General features: G+C 40.6%; 1 protein-coding gene across 20 annotated transcripts in view; it reads right to left on the reverse strand.

The window, feature by feature from the left end:
• Positions 1–12,380, reverse strand: part of ANK3 (ankyrin 3) — a 745,841-nt gene that overhangs the window by 352,468 nt on the left and 380,993 nt on the right. For 4 of the 20 annotated variants that reach the window (XM_066242017.1, XM_066242013.1, XM_066242012.1 and 1 more), the window contains exon 1: positions 2,950–3,460. The exons of 3 other annotated variants lie outside the window; for them this stretch is intronic. In XM_066242017.1, the coding sequence (XP_066098114.1) occupies positions 2,950–3,063 (114 nt within the window). In that variant the 5' untranslated portion in view covers positions 3,064–3,460. Of the gene's footprint in view, positions 1–2,949; positions 3,462–12,380 lie in introns of those variants that run through there. 13 more of the 20 variants (XM_066242016.1, XM_066242011.1, XM_066242018.1 and 10 more) reach the window with 8 other exon arrangements.

Here is a 12,380-nt window from a genome sequence, read left to right on the forward strand (position 1 = left end):
CAAGGCATCTACCTCCCATTGGCACACCTCCCACTTGCTGCCCATCAGGAAAGAAGGAAAGTGAAAGGGAAAGATGTATCAGGAGCAGGGAGGAACAATGGAAAGGGGTGGGTAAGGAAAGATCTAGAAAGGCATTAAAAAGAAACTTTTAAGCTAGATACTCATGGATATTTATTTATTTATTTATTTATGCTTCAAGCCGGATAAAAGATTAAGGGTTCATCCACCTACAAGCATTTCTTTTTTAATAAATAGTAAGATTTTCTTTTTCTTGACGTTAAAGTTGTGCCAAGAATAAAACTCTTCATTATTAAAATTCAACTAATTATATATTACTAGAAGTTTCTGACTTCTTTTTGGACTGGTAATCACTTATTCATGGTTATCAATATTCATAATAGACCAAATGTATAACACGCTGGGTTTTTAAAAAAAACTGCTGAAATGTGAATTCAATGTTAATTTTATATATATTTTAGTAATGTCTCATACTGTATGATGCTGTGTCATGCAGCTACAATCAAGAGAGGTTCACCTTGGGCTTACTCCATCTGAATTGCAGGGGTACCACGAACCAAATTTTTTTAATAAATTATATACTCTGTATAGCATTATCCTAAGCTTTTCTATTTTGTGATTTTATGAGAGTACCCACTATTACTTTTATGTAATTAAAAGATCCTAGATGATATTTTTGCATATTAGCAAGAGCATCTATCCCCATCATAACTCACAAAATATTTAAAAGCAGCTTTTCCAATTGACATGCGACACACAATTCCGGAGCAAAGCAGCTCACAGGCCTTAATTAGGACCTTAGTAAAGGGTGGGAAAAAGAAATGCCAAGTTGAAAAAATTCCATTTGTACGGAATGAGTGTTATATATATGCTATACCACTGAAAGAAATCTAGGGTGTATCTTCCAAGTAATTCAATCTTAACTTTGCTCATGAAAAGTAGTATGTGAAATATCCATACTTCTTTTGGCCATGGATATTAAATCTCTTCTAATACACACACCTTTTACAGGGATATACACTTAGTTTACACTGTGTTAAGTATCAGCGAGCACACAGCAATGAAAGTGCTATCTAGAGAGCCACTTTTTGGATCTACTCTGAGTGTCCTGAGGACAAACCACTGAAATCTGCTTGCACATCAACAATAGCAATATTGATATTTCTCCATGTTCCCTCTGGTTGCTAAGAGCTTTCCATCGGACAGGCTCTGTTGTACTCAGAACAAAGCATTTGTTTCAGCTCAGTGAGTCCAGAAACTCTGTTTGCCTTCCCCGTGTCCTATTTTGCTTCTAACTCAAACAGGGGCCTAGGCACAGAGGCCGCAGGCCTGTCATTGCTACTACAGGAAGCTGCTGAACATACCATGGTTCAGCTAACAACTCTTATAGAGAGTCATGACAGTGTACCTTATACAAGCACATGTACCTTTCCGCATGTTTCTCAGAAGCCAGCTTATCATGGTGCGGGTGCGCAGGGGTGAGGGGAGAGGGGCACAATAAATAGCAACCCACCCACAGACAAACCGAATACAGTACAATTAGACCAGAACTTAGCCAAACGTGGCAATTTCATAGCGGCTCTGTTTGTACAAGGCTTTGAAATACACCTTCACAGAATTTCCAAAATTTGTACTTTTGTGAAAGTATCTTCAAGAAGTTTATTGACAAGAATGTTGAAGTGGGAACTACCTAAATTTAGCATCTTGCAGCAAAGCAACTGCAGCCCTCCTCCAAACTCAATCTTACTAGGTTTGTCATGGAACAAAAGGCACAGACGTCTCTCTAGATCTCAGCTCTAAAGAAAGTGGCAAAGGTACAGACAATATCCATGATCACTCCTGAGGAGAGGTCCATGTGGTGCAAGAAATCTGCATGTCATTTAGAAGGCACATGCATCACTGCTCAGAGCAAATTAAGATCATCTTTCCCTGGGGAATTCTCACAAAGGGACATAAAAATGGTTTATGGCCTGACTTCCGTATTCAGATCACAATTTTCATCAATTTTTATTAATTGCCATGGAGGAAAAATGATTTGGGGCCTTTCTTCCAGGTTGGTACCCAGCAGTCTCCTTAGGTTGGTACCTAAGGGCACAGTCACCAAACTGAGCACTCTCGGGCTGTAATCAAACACCACTGACCTAGAATATTCCTATTTTTTGCCCTACATTAGAATATTGGTAGGAAATAATCAATGCCTATGCTGTGATTTAAAGCAATCAGTGTCAAAGGGGACAAGTCCCTGTCGTGTCACGGGAATTCCTGCATTCAGGACTGTCACTCTCACCCAGCAGAGAAAAACAAGCATCTAGGATTTTAGCTGTATTGAACAAAAGAAAAGTTATTTCTAGCAGCTTATTTTCATTGCACAACCCAACTAAAAGCATCATCTAGAAAAAAGAGGAAAAAAAAAACAAAACGCAAGGCAGGAAATGACTTTTTCTGCTACATCCTTAAGGTCACAGATCTAACTGAGCAACCCACATATGTGACACAGTTCTAGCACAAAAGCTCCTTTTTCATGAGACAGACCTCTAAGAAGTACAAAACCTGGCTCACTGGCCTCTTCCTCAAACCTAAGTCCCTGCAGACCATTAACCTTGACGGGGCTGAAACAAAACTACTTTTAACTCCCTTGCATACCTTTCTGTGTCAGGAAAACATGCCGGTGCCTATGTCGAGTGAAAGCATGCCTTCCTTCCGCATCAGCACTGCAATCACCCCCACACAGGGTATGTCTTCCCTGGCCTTGCCCATCCATCCTATGGCCCCGGTCGGCCATAGGATCGTATCCTCTGTTCCCAATTTACACACCCAATTTATACTCCACACAGCATGTAAAAATAGCCCCTAATGCTTCTAACAGAAGCTGAGAAAAGATTAAAACAAAAAGAAGCCAGGCAAGATTTATGCTCTAGCACACATAGCTACCTTTTTCTTCCGATCCCGGGACCGTTTGCGGTGTTTCCTTTTTTTCTCGGTCTCTTCTTCAGCATTGATTTCTAAATCCCTGTTTTTCTTTAATTGTGAGGCTGCATGAGCCATAATGCATTGAAAAAGATCCTCTCAAGCACACGGGGCTTCCTGGTAAAAGGTGATATCCTCAGGCACCTTTGATCAGGCTTACAGCAGCATTCCAATCACTGGAGAGAGAGCCCTCTGACTAGAAGCAGGAAGACATTCAAAATGCAAAGATGCTGTAGAAGCTGAAGCTTTTAAAAACTCAAATGACGGTTTCCAGACTTCATCCTACACCTTCCTCTACCTGAACCTTTACAGGAGAGTGCAGCCATTGTAATGCATTTACCGTAGTGGAGAGAGAAGGCAGCTGGGACAGAGGGAGCGTATTATGGCTGTATCCCCTGCCACCAGCTGGAAGTGTCTAAGTGAGTCCTCCAAAGGGGGAACGCGGCAAAGGATGCTTTTCCAAAGGGAAAAAAATCAAGAGTCACCACAGATGCAGGAGCAAAAATCCAGCACTAATTCTGAAAACCTATTTTAGAATCCTTCGGAAAAAAGACAGGGCTGCAATTTATGCATCACCACTAGATCTGCACAGAGCATAATTTAACCCGTAACAGAATGGAGCAGTTCCTACTTTAGCTTAACTGCTGATGGTGACAAAAATATATAAAATAAGATTTCACAAAATAGACTAAATTTTGCTATGGAGATCCTGACTACATTATAGGGAAAACAATGCATGCATTGCTGATCTCCTCCACACTGTGTCCTTTATGCTGAACTGCCAGCCTAAATGCATTTTGTGGGAGAGGACTACAGAAGGGCCTGTTGTCTTTTAAAAACAACATGCTGATTACAACACATCATACAGAAAGACGTGAGCATGTTGGTGCATGGAACAGACGCCTGATTCATAGCAATTCCCCAGGACCATCCTCTCATGTGGTCCAAGGGTCAGAGAAGGGGCTCTGGGCTGTAATCAGGGTTTCTGAAATGTAGATTGGCTTTCATGTTGGGTTTTGCTTTAATCACCTTACTATTTTTGCCACCTGAGTCCTCAATGACTGCAGCCTCTGAATATTCATGATGTGAAGTGAAGCAGCAGCATTCACAAGGCCTGCTGGGGTATTTTCGCTAGGGTGCATGCACTGGAAGAAATTTAATAAGTCAGGATTTATTTACACACACACACACACACACAAACACAAACACACACACACACCACCGAATATTCACAGAGCTTTAGCAAGAAATAGCTAAAATATCATACTGGACCCAAAACATCTCGGCACTAGTAAGAAACCCTACATTTACTGAGAAAATAAGCAGAATAAAAAAAGATGATGCTCTGCTGAACAGTCTTAGTATCTGTGCTTCTAATACTCAAAGTCCACTTTGGTGATCAGTGCAGTTGACTTTGCAGGACGGACTGATAAAGTGTGTGAAGGTCAAAGCAGTGAGTCCCAAGACAGCATGTGAGGATGTGGACAGTTCTCCGGAGCTGCTGATTACAGGCTTCACTAAGAGCCCCAAGCGAGTTCCTGAAAACAACTGCACACTGTATTTCTGATTTGGAAGGTATTTCCCTTCCTGAGGTGCTTTACAACCTCTGCCAGGCAGTGATACGGGATGAATGGGAAAGGCGGGGACAGTGGTCATTCCAGCGCTACCACATACAAGGGACTGCACGCTCCTCTTAGGCCTCGCTGTGAACCACGTGTAAACCACTCTTGTCCCACAGTCCCCGAGGGCCGATCCGAAGCTCCTGTGCTTACCTCCCCACAGAAACTCTCCTCAGGAAGAAAGCAGTCCAGAAAGGGTCTCTACTGCCTGTGAAACCATCGCTGGACAAAAAGGATGGGGGAATGAAGGTGTGGAATTAAACGTAACTCAGATCCTAAAGCAATGCGCCTTACTGGGAGCTTCATTGTAAAAATAAGAGTTTTTCTACTAGGGTTTTTTTTAGCGTGAGAATAATAGTAGGGATGGAGAAAAGAATAAAAAATTAAAACTTGGGTATGATTTCTTTCTAGATAAATTCATCCTGTACTTTTGAGGAACATTCATACCATTTTCTTCCTTATTTTCAGCAACTTGAAGAGGACAGCCAGCTGGAAAACTGGCTGGTCTCCCATTGGCTCCGGCCCTTTATCTCTCTTCCTTTGTAGATACTAATGATACTTTAAAATATATTTATAAGTACGCTTGACCAAGGTACCTTGTCCATCTGAAAACCACAGTTTCACATTGATCTCTACCAACCAAAGCATAACTGGAAATTAGAAAAACAGGCCAGAGGTATTTTCCAAAACTCTTCTCTCTAGAATAATTCCCGGCCTCTCCAGAATGTTCAGAAGTTGAGAATCCGTCACGACTTTTATGCGATCATAACATGAATTTTTTTATGTTGGATTTTGCAGTATCTCAGCAAGTGGTTAACCCTCTAAGTCACTGCTTGTTTAGATTCTCTTTCTTATAGAAAATGTGGGACTTGGCCTCCATTTTAAAGCAGAACTTTTAAGAGTGACACTGCCAAGGAAAGGGGTCCTGTGGGCCCCAGATGTTGATTGTTAGGTTACTAAGGTCTCAGTTCCCTTTCTCCTTCCCCAGTGGACACCCTGACAGGGAATGCTTATTCTCAACACAAAGACATTTATGCAAGAGGCCCACAAATATTATTTTTCCCTCCCAAACTGAATTGACAGTTCTGTCGATAATTCTAGAAAGCAAGTCCTTGTAATGGCTGCAACTAAAACATAAAGGGAACTTTTAAACTCTTTATTTTTTGGTTGAAGATTTAGAAAACTTTTTCACTTAAGTCTAAAAAGTCTATTCTCTTCTGGGAAATTACAGAATTAGTACAGATGTCCAAAGTAAAACTGATTGCACAGCTGTCTCTGAGCAAAGGGGCAGGTCTCTGATGGGAAGAAGAAGGAGCTACAGAAATAGCATTATAGCAAGCACCCCATTTGAAGCAAAGCTCAGCTGTTCAATGGTCAGCCCTCCTCAAGGTAACTTTCCTAGTCCTTCTCCCTGACCTTGGCAATGAGAGTATAATGGACAGGACTCTCACAGGCTGTCACTGGCCTATGCATAGAATGTCAAAGCTATAGAAAGTTAAAGAAAAGCAATTCTTAAGCAACTTCTCTCAAGAAAAAAAAATCTGTTCTGTTTTTTTAAATAGTTCCAGTTACAATAATTCCAAAACCATCCTTTCAAAATAACTTAAAAGAGTGATCTTCCAAATTTTTATTAGCTGCAAAATTTTTCTTTGAAAACGTCCTATAGGAAAGGTAGTTATAATAAATTTAACAGTAGAGTTTCTTGGCTGACTTGAAATAATGGTGCCCTACAGTCCCAGAGCCGGGCTCCCTGGCCCTTCCAGAAGGAAGTTTGGGTCAAATCTGAAAGCCAGCACACTGCAGCAAGGAGCCCTGGTTTTCCTTCACTTGTACCTTTGTCACCAGAAGTTATGTCAAAAAGTGACTCCTCCTGTTAAATATTTCCATATGATTTTGTCTAAAATAATTCCTGATTTCTTACCAGAAGCAACAAGTTCCATTAATAATATTTCCTGACTGTGCATTATTACAGCATAAAACTAGCACAGAAAAGTAAAAATCACTTCCAGTTTGGCATCTAGAGTGATGTTTATACCCCAAATAATTTCTAACCCAGGAATCATAATATTGTGATTAAATATACCACTGAAAAGAAGTCAAATCAATTCATTGGAATGTTTTAACAAACTGTAGAGATCACAGTCAGGGAAATTGTTCCCCTCAATTTTAGATTACACATTGCCAAGATCTTAAGACAAACTTTGACTATGACTTCAGCCAATTAATTAAACTTGACTACTCTTGGCTATCATTTTATATCGTATCTCTACATTGTTGAGCTGAGTCTACACACAGACAATTACATGTGATTCTTATGGAGATGATACTGCAGTGGTAGTCAACCTGGTCCCTACTGCCCCCTAGAGGGCGTTCCAGCTTTCATGGTGGGCAGTAGCAGAGCAACCAAAGTATAAATAAAAAGATAGATTTAACTATAGTAAGTTGTTTTATAAAGATTTATTCTGCCAAACTTAGCGAAAATCCAACATAAAGTACTTGGTAAGTAATTATTATTATATGCTTTAACTTGCTGTAACTCTGCTTTATAAATTTATAAAGTAAAGTTACTTCTCTACTTTATAAATCACCATTACTGTGGAACCGGTGGGCGGTTAGAAAATTTTACTACTAACAGAGATATAAAAGTGGGCGGTAGGTATAAAAAGGTTGACTACCCCTGTGATACTATCACTTGGTAATTTTAAAGTTACAATACCTGTGCTCTTTGAAACTATTAGTACATGGTGATGCAGCAAAGCAGAAAATAGGGAGTATATAGAAGAACAGAGGATGAGAAACAGAAAAGATACAAGAAAAATAAAAGATTCAGTCTGCCAGGGAGGCAGCACCTTTTAACCCTGTCTCTGGTTCTGGATAATGAAGAATGTGCGTGTTTTGATGGAATGAAAACTATTTTGTGCTGCACCCTCTTCTGTTTTCTCAGAAGCAGAGCAGCCTCGTCATCAGAGACATCAAAATATTTTCCCTTCACAAAGAAAAATGGATTCATCATCATTTCATTAATTTTGGCATCGAGATAAAGGTGATGTCAAGAGAACTTGAGCAGGTTCTGAACATGTGGGGAACAAAAAAGAAAACAAGCACTAAATGTGTCAATGGTTACAAATGACAGAAAATCACCCTGGGAAATTTTCCATTCATAGCCATATATTATTTTTCACTTTCAGATGAGACAAATGAAGTCCTAAAAAAAAAAAATTAAGTAAACCCAAAAGGGCTATGACCGGAAAATACTGAGGGGCTGGTGGTCCTTTCCATGTTCCTCAAAGGGGTAGCACCTTTGGATAAATAAGCACTGGCCTCAGTTCCATCTTTCTCAGCACTTGGCCTGCCCTCCATTCCTGGAGCAGGCTGTCTGTCCAACTAACCGGCCTGACCTCAGCGTTGCAGAGCCAGCTGGTCCCAAGCTGCTGGCTGCTTCTGCAGCCTCACCTGAGCACCTGGGGGTAAGCACACCAGATGGCTTCCTGAAGGGCTCGCTACCACACCCACATTGGCCAGCAGAAAGAAAGGGGATCCTTCGTCACACATAGAAGATTCCCGAAGGCACAGCCCTGCACAGTCTGTGCCCAAAAAGTAGACTGGTCATGTTTAGCAGAACACTGAGAGCAAAGCCTGCCCCCAAAATGGTGGGCAAACAAAACAGACTGGACAAGCCACTTCCTCTCTGGGCCCCTGTTCTTGCAGACAAAAGGAGCTGTACTAGATCACTTCGAAGACACTCTCTATAAATCCAAAATGCTGTGAATTGAAGTGACTGAAAGTTGTGGGTATGTGGAAATAAATAAAGATATATAGGAAATATTTATTTAAGAAGATTTTATTTTTTTTTCTTTTTTCTTTTTCTTTTTTTTCTTTTTCTGAAGTTGGAAATGGGGAGGCAGTCAGACAGACTCCCACACGCGCCCGACTGGGATCCACCCGGCATGCCCACCAGGGGGCGATGCTCTGCCCATCTGGGGTGTTGCTCTGTTGCAATCAGAGCCATTCTAGCACCTGAGGCAGAGGCCACAGAGCCATCCTCAGCACCCGGGGCCAACCTTGCTCCAATGGAGCCTTGGCTGCAGGAGGGGAAGAGAGAGACAGAGAGGAAGGAGAGGGGGAGGAGTGGAGAAGCAGATGGGCGCTTCTCCTGTATGCCCTGGCCGGGAATCGAACCCGGGACTCCCGCACGCCAGGCCGACGCTCTACCACTGAGCCAACCGGCCAGGGCCTATTTAAGAAGATTTTATAATCTGTACGGGTCAATTCAGCAGTCATCAGCTATATTGGGCACTGAAATGTGACTAGTGTGTGCGACTGCAAAACTGAGTTTATAATTTAATTTAAAGTTTAAATTTAAAAACAGACTCAGTTGAGATATTGAAACAGTAAAGTGTGTTTGGAACAATTTGAGTTTTTGAATCAACTTTTTCAAAATTAAATTTATGAAATAAAATACAGATTAGGTATTTCCCATGACAACTTAGCCTCCAAATTGAAATCTAAAATACACCCTGGATTTCAATCCTTTGTATGAAAAAATGCAATGTAAAATATATATCTCATTGATAACTTTATATACTGACTCATGCTAAAATGAGAATATTTTGGAGACATTCAGTTAAATAAAATATATTAAAATTAATTTCACTTTTTAAAAAGCCTTTTAAATGTGGCTATTAGAAGTTTAAAATATGTGTGGATCACATAATATTTCTATTGACAATGTTAGTCTATCTAAACAGAATAGATTATATAATAGTCTAAGGCACATTTTCCAGAAATTATCTAGCTGAAAGCAGACACTATTCCAAACAAGCATCAGAAGCCACTCAGTAGCCAGTCATCACGCTTCCTATGGGAAGAGGGGAAGCACGAAAAGATAGTATGTTCTCAGGCACTTGTGCCAAAAACAGCATTCATATACTCACGGACTCACTCACTCACTCACTTGCTCTGCTGGTCACCATGCTCAGCACTTTGGGCATGAGAGTTGATCTCTGCCCTCAAGTAACCAAGGGGACAGAGAGACAAGTAAACAAACAATTACAACACATGTACAGATGCTATGGAAGCAGGACTATAGAATGAAACAGCCCTCAGAACAACATTTCCAGGTCAGGTATGAAGTGTTTCTTCTCCTTCCCTAGAATTTACAATTTCACAATTCACACCCACATCATCTAGTCCAGTTGTCCCATAGCTCATGCACTGAACAGATCATATGGAATCCACTTTATGGCCCAGGCCCTGTGACAGGCACTGGTGATACAGAGGTGAATAGGACAGACAAGGCCCCACTGTCTGCAGCCTCCAATCTTCCGAGTAGAAACCAGGGAGAGTAAACAAGTGAACAGATAAGCAAAGAAGATAATTTCAGGTAGCAAAAAGTGTTAGAAAGAAAATAAAGCAGTATGACTGAATGGAAAGTCACAAGATGTGGAACAATTGTTCATTGACATTGCTTCTTCCCAGGTTTAGGGGTTTTTTCCCAAGAAAAGTAAATCAAGAAAGTGACAAGCCAATTGAGTTGAGCTTTCCATTGTATTAGGATAGTAATTCTCCCCAAACAGCTCTCTAAACTAAGACACTGATGATACTGGCTGACCGTGGATGTGAATGGTTCTTAAGCAACGTCCTTGATTCAAATATATTTATTACCAAAGATAAGCAGTATATATGTTTTTGTATCACGTATTTCTTTTGTATCATGTATTTGTTTAATTATAACTCCTATTACCTTTTATTAACTTATACTTTAATGACTCTTCCAAAAGATTGATGGAGTATGTCCACCAAGTAATGGAATAAACTTTTCCACGTATCTTGTGGAGGTAAGTCTTGTTCATACTGAACATAACATAGTCCATGAAATAATATCTATTTGATATTTCACTAAATGCTTTTATTTTTTATATAATAATCATAATGTGGCCCAAAGAAATGATAATGCAAACAAGTAAGGGAAAACAGGTCTTACCCCAACTTTATGTTACAAGTAGCTATTAGACCATAGAGAAGTTCCGTCTTTCCTGGGTCCCTGGTTCCATATGTGTAAAAGCAAATTGTTTCTAAAGTCTCTCTTTCTGAGCACATACATTCTGTGACGCTGAAATATAATTACAGTAGGAATACAATGATTGGTTTATGTATTGTTCTGCTGATGTGTTCTGATCAAGCTATAAAGAAAGTACGTTCACTTTCAAAATACTTGTTTTAAGGGAAACCAAAAGTCAAAGGTAGAAAGGAAATAGGATTTAAAAACAGAGGAGACTGCTGGCCAATCGGCGATCATTTGCTGACCCTGTACACGAGGGATTGAGTAGAGCATATAAAAGAGCCGAGTTTCTTAGTTTTAGACAATGAAGGATCTTATTAAGTCGACTCATGGGGTTATATTATTTATATTACAGCAGCTGAGGGGAGGATAACAACTGAACACTATGCTGAATGCTATAAAGTAAATCAATCAAATATTCAAACTTAAACTCAGATTTAAGTTTAATAATTTAATAATTCTTTATTTTTTTAATTTTATTTAAATTTTTTTGCATTTTTTCGAAGCTGGAAATGGGGAGGCAGTCAGACAGACTCCCGCATGCGCCCGACCGGGATCCACTTGGCATGCCCACCAGGGGGCGATGCTCTGCCCACCAGGGGGCGATGCTCTGCTCATCCGGGGCGTCACTCTGTTGCATCCAGAGCCATCCTAGCACCTGAGGCACAGGCCACAGAGCCATCCCCAGTGCCTGGGCCAACTCTGCTCCAATGGAGCCTTGGCTGTGGGAGGGGAAGAGAGAGACAGAGAGGAAGGAGAGGGGGAGGGGTGGAGAAGCAGATGGGCTCTTCTCCTGTGTGCCCTGGCCGGGAATCGAACCCAGGACTCCTGCATGCCAGGCCGACGCTCTACCACTAAGCCAACCGGCCAGGGCCTAATTCTTTATTATATCATGGACCACATTAACCATACAGAGATTTATGGCTGACAAAAAGAAAAAAGTATCATTCCATTTTCTTGGATTTGGCTCTGACTTACTGCCGTGGAAGAGCTACTGAACCTTCTTTCTGTAAAATCAAAATAACATCACACGCCTCTTACCAGTATGCTCCAATAGCAAATGCTTATGAAACAATGCAATCACCACACACACACAAACAAAAAACAAAAGCAGTACACATACACACAAGGCATTATCAAGCCGGGGTTGAATGCCACCCAGACCGATACTCAGTGTCCCCAAGTGTATTTAGGATTCCTCTTCTTCCCATGTATCCTACTACTTGAGTCTTGGTAAGTTTTTTCTTCCATGTTTCTTCAGAAGGCCAACTATAAATCAGACTAATAAAACTCCTTTCCACTTAGCTTTCTGTTATATTGTCAGAATATTAGTAGAAGAGGTAGTACAGGTTAACTATTCAAAATACCTTGTTTGAGATACGCGGGTGTGTGTTTGAGCGGGGGAGTATTAATAATACCTTTTTTAAAAAAATAAAAGTTGTGAATAATTCTCTTACTCTTTTCCAATTTTTCTTTTTAAAAAAAGGCAGTGTGGGAAGAATCCCTTCTCAAATATTGTGAGGTATGGCTTGATTCAGACAGATTCACCCCACTTATTTTCTTTGGTAGGGGTCAGCAAACATTTCTGTAAAGGGCCAGAGAGAAAACACTTTGTGTTCTGCCAGCTAGATGGTCGATTTTGCTGTTGTGGCACAGAAGTTGCCGGAGAACATGTAAAGGAATGAACACAGCTATGACCAAACAAATCTTTATAG

This window comes from Saccopteryx bilineata, chromosome 9 (genome assembly GCF_036850765.1).
Source record: "Saccopteryx bilineata isolate mSacBil1 chromosome 9, mSacBil1_pri_phased_curated, whole genome shotgun sequence".
Classification (NCBI taxonomy): domain Eukaryota; kingdom Metazoa; phylum Chordata; class Mammalia; order Chiroptera; family Emballonuridae; genus Saccopteryx; species Saccopteryx bilineata.